The following is a 14,470-nucleotide window of genomic DNA, read 5'->3' as shown; positions in this document are numbered from 1 at the left end:
TATTACTGATGAGGGCCCAGATTTTGTGAAGATACATATTAATTTGTAGATTTTTATCTAGTAGAAATACAAATAATTTCTGTCCATTAGAAAAGATGATCCCAAAGGTTACTGTTTTATAGTCCTATAGGGTATGAACCAGTTTTCTCTGTAACCTCGTAATCTTATTCCAACATTCTTTCTTCAGTCCCTCAAATACCCTTTGAACCCATTTTACCATCCTGCTAGTTCCCTCACTAATGAGTAAAATAAATATTTGGCATGCGTTCATCTATACCTGCAGCAGAGTTATGCTTTTCAACTTTCTGAAAATTATACTTTGGCAGCAGATTCATGTGGAGTTCCCCAAACTTGAGCAGCGGAGTATCTATCACAGGTCAGGGATTATATTAGAAGTGTTCTACTATAAAGAAGTCTCTACATTCCACTCCAGGAGGGTGAAAATATTAGAGAGACAGAACAGAAATCACTAACAAAGTCAGAAGTATAAAATTTAACTGAAAACAGTTGGCAGGGACTGAATTTGAGACGAATACCTGAAACAAGCATTTTTTTCTACTTTTCCTCTCATCCCATTCCTAAAGAACATACGATGATTGATGTATTTGTTTCGCTCCTTGGCAGCCTCTCACTGACTGTTGTAGAGGAGCTCTGTGACCCACTGGATTAGACAGAATAAGCCAGGCGATGCCCTGGAGGCTAGAATGGATGTGGCGAACCTAACCCTTCAGGGCTACATACTTGGATTCTTTCCCAAATTTAGGAAAGGAAGGGATGCAAGAGACTGTAAGCCAGAGGACACACACACGCTGCTATCCCTATCGAGGCCCCAGGGTGGAGCTTGCTGTGGTCTGAGCAGCCTGAGACTTTGAGTCAGAATTTCCACTTCAGCTGGCAACAGCTGGATCATGCAGCTTCCTCCTCTGAAGGAGTCCCTCCAAGAGAACCAGGAGTTCCAGTTCCAGACTCCACGCCTCTCCTTCCTGCCCACCAGGGCCTAGGATCCAGCAACATTTACTTCCTGTACAACCTAGAGAGATAACTGGGACAAAGGCAGGAAGTCCTATGCATGGGAAACACCCTTCACAGAAAGGTGTCCCTCCCAGCTCACACACCCATGAGGATTCCACCCACCAGTTCTTCACAGCTTCCCTTTCATCATAACTCATGTAGCACCTATTCTTTCCCTTCCTCATTCCTACTTCTCTATGGTCCCCTACTGGGCTCCTTACTTCCATCTTATTGTACATGCTGACCCTGACTGTTCTCATCCCTTCAGACATAGCAGAAGGTAAGGCAACTATTGGGAAGGGCAAAATGAAAGTCTAAAAGTATAGTGAAGTAGAATTGAGTTTTTTCTCTGTCTTGTGGAGTGAGAGGATTGATTTTTGCAGCACATTATATTTGGTACAAGAAATACACAGTGGGGCTTCCCTGGTGGCGCAGTGGTTGAGAGTCCGCCTGCCGATGCAGGGCATGCAGGTTCGTGCCCCAGTCCGGGAAGATCCCACATGCCGCGGAGCGGCTGGGCCCGTGAGCCATGCCGCTGAGCCTGTGCGTCCGGAGCCTGTGCTCCGCAACGGGAGAGGCCACAACAGTGAGAGGCCTGCGTACCGCAAAAAAAATAAAAAAAGAAATACAGGGTGCAGAAATCAAGGAACTAGATTGATATGATACTCTTTTTCCTCATAAACCAACATTTTTGCCAATTCCCATTCCCTCAAAAAAATTACTAGTCCTAGACTAAGTTCCCTAAGTTCCATTTAAATAGCCTTCTAAAGCAAGGTAAGCCGAGGTTAACAGATTGTTTTATACACACATCTAGCCTTTAGAGACTGATTTTGTGCAGCCTGGTGCTAGCAAACTTCCAAAAGCCACTACCTCAGTAGAGTAAGGGATTTATAGAGTACCTCTGATGCCGCATACAAACATTTTGAGGGGAGAATGTTCTGCCTCTTCAGGATTTGGAACAGCTGCCACATACTCATACTGTTATGGGAGTTTGAGTTACTTTGACCACTTTAGAAAATTGTTTACTAGTATCTACAAAAGCTGAACAAATGTATATCCTATGATTTAGCAATTTTACTCCTAGGTATATACCCAACATAAATGTATATACTTATACACATGCACCAAAAGACATGTACAAGTTCATAGCAGCACTGTCCGTATCCATACTAGTCACATACTGGGAACAACTCAAATGTCCAGCAACAGCAGAACAAGTAAATAAGTTGTGGTTTATTCCTATGATGGAATTCTATAAAGCAATAAGAATGAACACATTTTTGCTATATGCAACAATGTGGATGAATCTCACAAACAACATTGAACAAAAGAAACCAGACATAAAACGGTGTGTGCTATATCATTATATTTATATGAGGTTCAAACAAGCCACATCAATCGTTTAGAAGCCAAACAGTAGATACCTTTGGGGGTGGGGGAGAGACTGTCACTGGGAGGTGGGCTTCTGAAGAGCTGGTAGTGTTCTAGTCCTTGATCTGGTTACCAGGGACTGTTACAAGGATGTGTTCGCCTTGTGAAAATTCACTGTTCTATAAACACTTCTGATTTGTGCACTTTTCTGTATGCTTGTTATGCTTCAATAGTTTTAAAAGATGGTAAATTTACACAGACTAAGGTTCCTATCTTTATTTCTTTCTAAACCCGATTTCCCCTTCCCCATTAATATTACCATCCCACCAGACTTCTGCCTCTAATCAGTCCCCCATATAAATGATTTGAAACACATATATTTCTGCCAAATGGAATTGAGCTGGCCTCTCTGCATTCTTGCAATTTTTCCAGCTTTCCTAATTGGGCTAATTCCATGGTAGTTGTCTCCACCCTCATGACTCAAATCTATGCTGAAGAAACCCCAAAGATCTTTAGGGGGTAGATGCCAAGTGACAACTCTTTCTCCATTTTCTTCTTTATCCACTAATTTGAGGGCTCCTCTGGGTCACTGAGAATAACTCTAGCAGCAGTAACTCTCCTAAGTGTATAATTCGATTGGCTAGTCCCACTTTCTTCTATCCCTACTGCTGGTATTCACTATCTACTAATCAGTATCTTTAGAGATACTGAGCATTTCTATTCAAGGTGTAAGGATAGGAATTATTTCCACTAAGACCATCAGTTCTGGGTACATGCTGGAAACAAAGTCATGTACTAACTAGGCTTCAAAGGTCAGCCCTATCCAGCTTTCCTCAGAGAAACACATAAAAGTTTTATATATTGGTAGTAGGTAGAATTCCTCTAAGAGGGGCTGCTGAGAAACCTTGCAACTATAGGGGTAGAAGCAAAATATTGATAATATTGCATTTCAGGATAAGAGTATCTGGTAAGAAGCCAGTATCACCAAATCTGTACTGTCCCTGGAGACCTACCCCTATGTACCCCAACTTACGACTGACACAACTTGACTAGGTCCTGGTCTGTAGTGCTTGGCTGCAATCCCCGGATGTAGAGGTTGGTTTTACTCAGCTGGTCATTTACAGTGCTCCCACTGCTGCTGTTAGGGGTACTGTTGCTTGGACTAGGTGGTGCCATTGGCTGAGACAATGACACATATGGCTGCAGGGAGACATGAAGAACAGAAGGTCAGAAGAATTATACATTTAGATGCTGAAGAGTGAGGAAGATCTTGGCCCCTTGGAAAGAATGATTCCAAACTTTAACAGCAATGAAGTCATCAAAAGAGTTAAAAGGGCTTCCCTGGTGGCACAGTTGTTAAGAATCCGCCTGCCAATGCAGGAGACACAGGTTCGAGCCCTGGTCTGGGAAGATCCCACATGCTGCGGAGCAACTAAGCCTGTGCGCCACAACTACTGAGCCTGCGCTGTACAGCCCGTGAGCCACAACTACTGAGCCTGCATGCCACAACTAATGAAGCCCATGTGCCTAGAGCCCGTGCTCTGCAACAAGCGAAGCCACCACAATGAGAAGCCTGTGCACTGCAACAAAGAGTAGCCCCCGCTCGCCGCAACTAGAGGAAAGCCCTCACGCAGCAACAAAGACCCAATGCAGCCCTTAATTAATTAATTTTTTAAAAAGAGCGTTAAAAAAGAAGCCTAAAGGAATTCCTCTCTGCCATAAAATAAGAAAATATTTAACTGTCCTACCTAACTTTCAGGGGAAATGAGAGGCCAAAATAAGCTTGATAAAGGTTTTGAAAAAAGGTACTTAGTTATAGAGGAACGTTTTTATCATACAGATGCTGGAGACACAATTAATGTATGCCTCTTAAGTAAACTGTGTAATGAGACAAGACTAATAAAATCTAGGTTCCATTCAAAAATCACAGAGGAACTAATAAAAATTTATTAAATGATGAAGGTATAGAAAAGTTGAACATAGATTATTCATAAAACTGTAGAATATGAGACTGCAAAATACCTGCAGGAGCTTGAAAATTATTATAAGATTAGACAAACAAAATGAAATACTAATTACCATGCCAGGTAGTAAAAAATGAAATTTGTTACTATGCTGATAGGGGTTTAGTCATAAGTTATTTACAAGTTTTTAAAAGTTTAAATATGAATGAATAATAGATAAAGTATGGTTAAGGAAATCCAGCATTGGGGTGAAACATCTGTAATTTTTCACTACTGATACCAGGACAGGCAACCAGACTCTGCTACATTTTGGAGCCCCTTCTGTAGGGGGGTACTTCTGTTAGAGAAAAATTACCAGGTTGACTGGAACATGGATCCATTTCTTTCATGGCATATTTTATACCCTTATGCTCTAATCAGGCTTCTAGTGTATATACATATATATGGTTCATAATCCTCTAAATTTGCATAATTACCTATAATATAGTGCATTTTACTATATCATACTCATATTCCAGTTCTCCCTTGTCTTAAAGCACTGTATAGTATAAATCTGTTTGGAATTACTTCCCTATAAAATACTAGCTGCATCTCCAGGTTTTCCCCCTCTCTCTCTTCTCTGGTAGTAGTGGTAAGGGATTAGAGTGGTAACAGAAGAAAAAGGGAAACATGAATATCAAAGAGGGGAAATCTTCCCCCCAAAGAATCTTAATGTGAAATGTGCCTCTTACATTTCACGCCTCTGACCTTTAGCAAACTTTAAAATAAAAATATTTGCTCAAGCTAAATATGTTGAAGCAAGTATTTACCTATTTTTGTCACTATACATAATCACAAATGTGTACCCACTTGCAAATACATAGTTCATTCCTCAGCTCTATACTGCAGCAAAGAAGAAACCCAATACCACATTCTGGAATGGCCCAAAGCCTCATGACCATTGTAGCTCTTGATACACCCTTTATATTTCCTATCCTTGTCCCCCTCTCTTTGCCAGCACTTACACTAGGATTTTCCATATAGAACAATCCATGTGCCAGAAGAATATGTATTATTCCTCTGTGGTGGTAGTGATAGTCGACAAGTGCAGGGTAGGGCACATGCACGTTTTTCAGCAACTTTCAGACAACAAGACAAAAACAGGCAAATAAACCTAAAAGTCATACATCCAGTGCTAGAAATGGCAGTACATACTTTAAGAATGATGTTGAAATCTCCACTGAATTAGTAGACATGTAATAATAATCAAATACTAGTGGTCTAGGCCCCCTCCATTATCACTACTGTTTTAAGTGCACCATCTGATTTAAAGTAGAGGCAAGAAGGGACTTCCCTTGTGGTCCAGTGGCTAAGACTCTATGCTCCCAATGCAGGGGGCCCGGGTTCAATCCCCAGTCAGGGAACTAGATCCCACATCCCGAAACTAAGAGTTCACACGTCACAACTAAAGATCCCGCAGGCAGCAACAAAGATCCCACATGCCACAACTAAGACTGGGCGCAGCCGAATAAATAAATAAATATTTTTAAAAAATAATAATAAAGTAGAGGCCAAGAAGATTATCAACTATATTCTAATCATGGCTGTTCCTGAGTTCAGAATAAGATCACTGCTGGAGATCATTCACTAAGATATGCCTTTCCTCATCTCTAAGGAATTGCCATTATTGATCCTTAGCTGAGAAAGCCAAGCTTCTTCTAATACGAGAGTCTAGGGAATTCCCTGGTGGTCCAGTGGTTAGGACTCGGCGTTTCCACTGCTGGGGCCTGGGTTCAGTCCCTGGTTTTGGGAACTAAGATACTGCGAGCCGTGTGGTGTGCCACACCCCCACCCCGCCCCTAAATAAATAAATAAGAGATTCTAGGCCTGTGGGGTGATGATGATGCCAACAATGACAGCAGAAGCAACTCTAGCAGCATCATATCATGTGCCAAGCACTGGCAGATGAGATCACCTGCCTCAGCTAGAGTTCATCTATCCCCTTTCCCAATGTGAGAGAATATTCCTAAGAGGAAGTTATCAATGATGCTACGACTGTCCAAATAAGAACACAAGGGTTACTGAGGAAAGAAATAAATTGAAAAGAAGCTTTTGGTTTACTACCATGGTTATAACCTTGGTTTTAACACTAATGTCTTAGTTATAATCTAAAAATATGTCTTAGTCAATGATAAACTTGCTGCAAGGCCAGAAAAATTCCTAGAAAAAAAGATGTAGTTCAGAAAATAAAAACCCAGAACTTTTCTCTTTTGCTATTCCCAAACAGCTCTTGAAACTACTACATAGTCTCCAAAGAGAAAAAATAGAAAAATATTCTCTTTTCAAGAGAATTCAATAAAAAAGGTCAAGAAAGCCTCTAAGTAAAGCTTATCTAGCTTCCCGAAAGAAACTATTTGGAGAGACAATAATAACTAATGTAAACTAATGATCCTTGTTTACCTATGTACATAAAAGAGAACAGGGCAGTATATATGAGAGTCCAGAGGACTGAGATATTCTTACTGGGCGAGAGAAGGGTGGGGCAGTATTGTCTCTCTTGACTCCTGTTGGTCTGTAATGGTTCTCTGAGGCCACTGGTTCTCTGTCCGAGCCTAAGCTAAAAAATGAAGAGCAAGATTTGAACTGTTTAAAACAAGGCCCTCATATTTGTCCTAGAATCTTAAGACACCTGGGATGGTATTAGATTTGCCTTTAGAAATAAAGGATGGTAGCATATTATCACGTAGCAAAGAAATATGTAAAGTTATCCAGTAGAAAAGGTAGGTATGAGTCTTCTTTTTTACAAAATATTTATTTATTTATTTGGCTGCGTCGGGTCTTAGCTGCAGCATGTGGGCTCTTCCTTGCGGCGCTCGGACTTCTCTAATAGTGGCGCATGGGCTTCTCTCTAGTTCTGGTGGGCGGGTTCCAGAGCTCGAGGGCTCTGTAGTTGCAGCATGGGGGCTTAGCTGCCCCGCGGCATGTGTGATCTTAGCTCCCTGACTGGGATCAAACCCGCGTCCCCTGCATTGCAAGGTGGATTCTTAACCACTGGACCACTAGGGAAGTCCCTATGTATGAGTCTTCTCATGAAGGAGATTTAATTCTGACTGGGAAACATTAACAGGTTTATAAGCTGAGAAATGACATGATAACATATGTTTGAGAAAGCTAACACTAGGTGCATTATCCCAGCTGGTTCGGAGGGGTAGAAGACCAGAGGTGGTAAGACTAGTTAGGAGATATTAGACATGAAGGGAGGTCAGGAAAAAGTATAGAAGTTAAATTCAGACTGGCAGAATTTGAAGTTATCTGCTTGATGGATATATGCTGAATGCTTTTAGAATAAATACTGGTTAATTTATTCAGTTAGTAAACATTTAAATACCTTTAAAATACTATGCAAGGCGTGAAAAGCCTGGTAGTTAGCATGGAAGAGCCTGGAAGTTTGATTTCTTAGCTAAAAGTTAACGCACCACCTTAGAAATATAGGCTTATAAAGGAGGTATTAATGCTTTTAGAAAGTTCTAGTATTGCACTACTTCTTTGGGAAGTGGAGTAAACTCAGTTATGATAGCTAAAGGTGGGAAGCAATCTCAGGGCGAGGACTTTTTGGCTTTGGATCTTCCAGTGAAACCCAGATGCCTATGGGCAATTCGTTACCAAGGCAGAACAGGGAACACTGGATTGCAAAGACGAATTGATTGAATGCAAATGCTAGGGAACACCAAATTTGAGGTTGGTTGGAGACTAGAATCTATCAATAAAAGGTGTGTGAGAACACTAGCAGGGGGAGGACTTGGCTGTTTCCTAGAAGGGCCACTCCCCTTGCATAGTAAACAGCCATACATAAAAGCTGAAAGAAGGCAAAGAAAGGTAGGACAAATGAGTTAATGGATATAAAGTACTTAACATGGTGTTTGGCATACAGCAAGTATAAACTGTCAGTAACCGTTATTATTTTAAAATTTGGAGTCTTTTAAAAAATGGAGTTCTTCTATAATTAAAGGACAAAATTCTCCTTCCTTTGCAGAATATGGATAACTCACCCAAGTTGAGCTGTTATTTGTCTGCAGAGACTTGATGCTTCCCCAGCAGTTCTTTTTTTTTTTTTTAATTTTTATTTATTTATTTATTTATTGGCTGCATTGGGTCTTCGTTGCTGCGCGTGGGCTTTCTCTAGTTGCAGCGAGCGGGGGCTACTCTTCATTGCGGTGTGGGCTTCTCATTGCGGTGGCTTCTCTTGTTGCAGAGCACGGGCTCTAGGTGTGTAGGCTTCAGTAGCTGTGGCACATGGACTCATTAGTTGTGGCTCGCGGGCTCTAGAGCGCAGGCTCAGTAGTTGTAGCACACGGGCTCAGCAGTTGTGGCTCGCGGGTTCTAGAGCGCAGGCTCAGTAGTTGCGGCACACGGGCTTAGCTGCTCCACAGCATGTGGGATCTTCCTGGACCAGGGCTCAAACCTGTGTTCCCTACACTGGCAGGCGGATTCTTAACCACTGCACTGCCAGGGAAGTCCCCCCACCCCCCAGAAGTTCTTAAGGATCCAGGAAAACTCTGGAGAGATGTTTTTATGGAAAGCACATGAAGAGATTTGAGCCTATGAGGCAGGCAGCGAGATAACTACTCAGTAAGCAGGCCCTGACCATCTTCAGAACTACCTCTCTCTGACCTCCTCAGAAAGTTACTTATGTCTAGATTATAAAATGATTCCTTATGTTTTGTTCTTCTTTTACTGTCTAGGGCTGAGGCCTTTTAGATAAAATACTGAAGAGACTTTAATTTCCTAAAGATTGGGGGGGTGGTATTTGAAGGATGGTTAGAGAACTGTCCTATAAAATATCCCATAAGAATCTCTGGGATAATAATCCGGGGAAGGGCTTACAGTATGGGGATAGAGAAATATATAACTCCTTCATCTTCATCCAGAAAAAGAAAAATCAAACTCCCGTCTTCCTGTAGCAAGGAACTTTATGTTTCCTGTCTTGCTGAGTTACAGGAAACTAGGAGACAAGAGAGCGTTCTTCCTTTTGCTCTCTTACAAGAGATCATAATGGTAGAAGTGATACAAGGCCTACTTCCCAATCACTAAGTTTTCATCAGATCTTTAAAAGAATGATCCAGTCAGATGAGCTACTTAAAAGTTAATGTAACTGAAACACTGTCTTTATTCTGAAAATAAGGTTCTCTGATCAAGTGTTCATTTTGCCTGGTTTAATAAAATTCACAAACCCTGTATCCATTCATTTGCTATCAAAGTTATCCCCATCCTAAGCCCTTAACTCTTATTGTCACCAGAGCAGGAGAAAACTCCATCCCGTGTCTAGTGCCCAGTGAAGTTCCTGGCATAGAGTATAAGCATGGATATTTGCTAAAAGGAGTAAAATAAACTTAGGGGATTTGCTAATTGTGTATCATCTTAATAAACGCCTAAGAAAGTCTCACAGATACAAAATCCAGTGGCCTGACATCAAAATTCCTATTACAACCTGGATATTGATGATCCACAAGACAAGCTCCTAAAGCCAGTGGTCTCTGGGACATATAACACATCTGAACATTTTTGTCTAAAAATACATTATTTTCTGAGTTCTGTCATAATGTCTCCTAATAAGAGAAAGTCCACTTTCCCTGCAAAGTAACAGACCTCCTAATATTCACTCATGAGATCCTTTGCATTATTTGAATCATTCAATAAATATCTGAATGCAAATATTCCATGCCCTGCTTGATGCAGTGGGGACTCACAGATGAGTAAGAGTATAAGTGAAATATTTCATAATAAATTTAAACACACACTCACAAGAAGCCATTAAGTAGTTCACAAACCAGAGCGTACAATCTAGATAACTAGCAGAAAAAAATATGTGTGCTAATGGGGATCCAAGCAAAATGGTATAAGAACATGAAAGAATAAACAATTCCTGAGGGAAAAGTTTCTCAAGTAAGTACGATGTTTGGGTTGTACCTTGAAGGATGAGTAGGATATTAAACCTTTAATAGGGAGCCATAGGGAAATGCAAATCAAAATCATAAGGAGAGGGACTTCCCTGGTTGCGCAGTGGTTAAGAATCCGTTTGCCAATGCAGGGGACACGGATTCGATCCCTGGGTCCGGGAAGATCCCACATGCTGCGGAGCAACTAAGCCCATGCACCATAACTACTGAGCCTGCGCTCTAGAGCCGGCGAGCCACAACTACTGAGTCCGCGTGTTACAACTACTGAAGCCCACACGACCAGAGCCCATGCTCCTCAACAAAGAGAAGCCACCGCAATGAGAAGCATACACACCTCAAGGAAGAGTAGCCCCCACTCACTGCAACTAGAGAAAGCCCGTGCACAGCAAGGAAGACCCAATGTAGCCAAAAATAAATAAATAAAATAAATTTATTTTAAAAAATCATAATGAGATACCACTTCATATCCACTAGGATGGCTGTAATAAAAAGACTATGACTTTACTCAAAAGTAACTTTGATGGCTATAATAAAAAAGAACAAGTGTTGGTGAGGCTGTGAAGAAACTGGAACCCTTGTACACTACTGGTGGGAATGTAAAATGATGCAGCTGCTTTGCAAGACAGTTTGGCAGCTCCTAAAATGGTTCAACACAGAGTTATCACATGACTCAGCAATTCCACTCCTAGGTATGTACCCAAGAGAACTGAAAACATATGTCTGCACAAAACCTGTACAGGAATTTCGCAGCAGCATTGTAATAGCCCAAAGTGGAAATAACACAAATGTCTATCAACTGATAAATGGATACATAAAATGTGGTATATCTATACATGAGCTTATTATTCAGTCATAAGAAGGAAAGAAGTACAGATACATGCTATAATATGAACCTTGAAAATATGCTAAGTGAAAGAAGGCAGTCACAAAGGACCACTGATTACATAATTCCATTTATATGAAATGTGTATAATAGGCAAGTCTTTAGAAACAGGAAGTAGATTACTGATTACCTATGGCTGGGAGAGGGGGATAATGAAAGAACTGGGAAGTGATAGCTAAGTGGGCAGAGCTTCTTTGGGGGTGGGTAATGAAAATGTCCTAAAAGTATGGTAATGGATGCAGGACTCTGTGAATATACAAAAGCCACTGAACTGTACCCTTTAAATGGGTGAATTGTATAGTATGTGAATTATATCTCAATAAAGCTGTCATAAAAATTTGATAGAGATGGGTAGCGAGAAGAGGACATTCCAACCATTGAAAACTTCTTGAGATGTTCAGCTATCACACACTAGTATGACCTAGCACAGGATTCAGCCTAGGTTGGCATCACCCTACTTCATTTCCAGATAGAAAATTCATAAGATTAATATATTTTATTGAAATTCAAGTGGAAATATGTATTAGACATTAAATCATATCAGAGCAAGAAAGGAATATTTTCTGTAATCCCCCTCCCTGAAAAAAAATATAACATTAAAAACAAAACAAAAACAGAAAGGTATCTCTGGAACACACAGCACCTGAGCCACAGAACCCATACCACGGATCTGCCCACCATACCTGGTTTTACTTTATTTATTTATTTATTTAGGCCACGTGGTATAGCATGCGGGATCTTAGTTCCCTGACCAGGATCGAACCGGGGTCCCCTGCGGTGGGAGCTCAGGGTCTTAACCCCTGGACCACCAGGCAAGCCCCCATACCTGGTTTTCAAAGCTGACTCTCAGCACTTCTACTACTTCCTCTTAGCTCAAGTAAACCTGACACCATCTCCAGCTCCTCATCTCCTCCCCCTTACTCTTTCATGGCTCTTACCACTACAGTAGCAATCTGTTTTCTACATCCCTTTAATACCAGAGGGAGTTTTTACATTCATACCAGGTGATACTCAAACTAGTTCTCAAGTATAAAATTGACGTTTTTAAACCCTAAGTCAAAATAACTAAAGAATCCTCAGTTAAGCATACAGCCAAACACATTGCTCAAGAATCCATTCACCCTTCCAGATCCACTAGCCACTCTTGTCCACCTTGCTTTATGCCTTGGAAGCTGACCATACAGAGTGTATGAACAGGCTCCCTTGCCCTCTGGCTTCCAGTTGGGTTTGGCTAACCAGATATATACATACCAGTAGGATAACAAAGGGCAGGAGGAGAATGAGACCAGAGTATTTCTTTTCCTAGCTCCTTTCCCGGCCAGAATACCATGATTTGGCTGCATACCTCTACTGAAGCCCATAGTTCTCTCCATACACTCTTAGATTCTGGTAATCTTCCTCAGTTCTTTGACCTTTTAGATATAGAGTACGTAGGCTCTGTAATTGCTGGCCATAGGGTACTCTACTCCCTCTCACTGGTTTCCCTAAGTCCCTTTGTAAATAGTCCCTTCATTACATCTTTCTCAAATTACTCCATTTGGGTATGCATCTGTTTCCTTTTAGGACCCTAAACGATGAACAAACCATTCTACCTTAAAGATTCAGGTGCAAGAGGATATGTACCAGAAACTCTTGAGAAACTCTGCTTTCTTTAAGATTGGATAAAGAACCTCCTGACTGGGCAAAAATCCTCAAGGCACGGTTTGATGCAGAATTCTTTTCGTCTAACAATTTAACAGTAACTTAAGTTAAACTGTTGATTTAACTTTATGATTTCATATCATCTTCCAGACAACTTTGTGAAGTAGAGCAGGTGATGTGTTATTTCCCTTCTAAAACTCAGAAACTGAGGTTCAGTTTTATTTCAACATTCCCTCTGTTATGTCGCTTCACTTTTTGTTAAGCAGAACCAAGTAATGGAAACCTTAATACTGACAGTATCCAAACCAAGGCAACCAGCTGAGTAAACATGTAAAGCAGTCCTTTCCATGACCCTACATCCTTTCTCTCCCTTCTGGAAAGAAAACAGTTCTAAGTTCCCTGGCCATAGGTAATGTCTAGTCAAAGTAGAACATTTAAGGAACAAAGGCATTTGAATTGTGAACCAAATAAATTAGAGGAAAACCTACATAAGACTGGTGCTTACATAGACTTACTAGAGCAAGAGCCCTCAATTGAAATATATGGGCAATTCTATTGGGGGGCAGAGCCCTTTTAGGCACAGTGTTTTTAGGCAGCACAATCCCATGCCTCTATCCCAAGGAATAACCAACTATGCCACCAGTTTGTGGGTACATGTCAGTGTGGCAATATCTCATATGTACCAGGAACCATAAAGCAAAAAGTTTAATTAATTCTCAGGACAGAAAAAGGATCTTTGAAGGTTAAGTAGCTTAAGTCTGAACATGACCACCAACTGCTTGGGGAGAACATGGGTAGGATACAACTGAGCCCCCATGGAGTGCTACTCTGCATTACACAACCCCTCCACTATTCGGCCTAGCTGGTGGATCATCGTATGGCCTGAGAAGGAGTTGCAAAGTGAAAAAGAATAACGGCATCATTGGAGCTTCAGAGCTTGCAGAGAAGTATATGTGCCTCTCTTCCACAATAAAGTTGCCTCAGATAGAGAAAATATATAGGAAAAGATAATGCCTGCCTCTAGTTTATTTTGCCCTACCTTGTCATTTACCCTATTTTCATCATCTGACACAATTTTATTGTGGTCAGAAATACAGAGATCACAAACCCACAGGAAGTCAGGAAACACCAGTACTCCTCTTCTTCACCCTTATACTACCTATACAAAGAATTCCCAGATTGGTAGATTAGGGATCTGGTTTTATCAAGGCCTAAAATCTCAAAGTCATGAAAAGATTCTGCTCCTGTGACCATTACAGAAATATTTTTGATTCACCAAACAATAAACACTGGCAATACTACACACCTGAAGAAAGTAACCTAACCAAAGAATATGGAAGGTATATATGCCTAGTCTATTTTCAGATCAAAATAAAATGTATACATGCAACCACCTAGCATTACGTTAGGTATATAAAGTTTAATCCTTATTCTAGCCTGCCTTTTTTTGGTCACGCCACAGGGCATGTGGGATCTTAGTTCCCCAACCAGGGATCGAACCTGCATCCCCTCCACTGGAAGCGTGGAGTCTTAACCACTGGACCACCAGGGAAGTCCCTCTAGTCTGCTTTTTACAAGTCACAAAGAACTGCAGATATAATTTTTCAAAGTCTGATATAATATACATAAAATACGTCCAGAAAGATTCACAAGAAACGGTTAAT

General features: G+C 40.9%; 1 protein-coding gene across 2 annotated transcripts in view; it reads right to left on the bottom strand.

Moving 5' to 3' along the window:
* Positions 1-14,470, bottom strand: part of RBMS2 (RNA binding motif single stranded interacting protein 2) — a 59,819-nt gene that overhangs the window by 15,121 nt on the left and 30,228 nt on the right. For both annotated transcript variants that reach the window (XM_089920886.1, XM_022571819.2), the window contains exon 2: positions 3,416-3,582. In XM_089920886.1, the coding sequence (XP_089777012.1) occupies positions 3,416-3,558 (143 nt within the window). In that variant the 5' untranslated portion in view covers positions 3,559-3,582. The remainder of the gene's footprint in view (positions 1-3,415; positions 3,583-14,470) is intronic.

This window comes from Delphinapterus leucas, chromosome 11 (assembly GCF_059928025.1).
Source record: "Delphinapterus leucas isolate spDelLeu-1000000601 "Yukka" chromosome 11, BTC_Dleu_Yukka2, whole genome shotgun sequence".
Lineage (NCBI taxonomy): Eukaryota > Metazoa > Chordata > Mammalia > Artiodactyla > Monodontidae > Delphinapterus > Delphinapterus leucas.
Note: the sequence above shows the minus strand (reverse complement) of the source record. Positions and strands in the feature narration are given on the sequence as shown.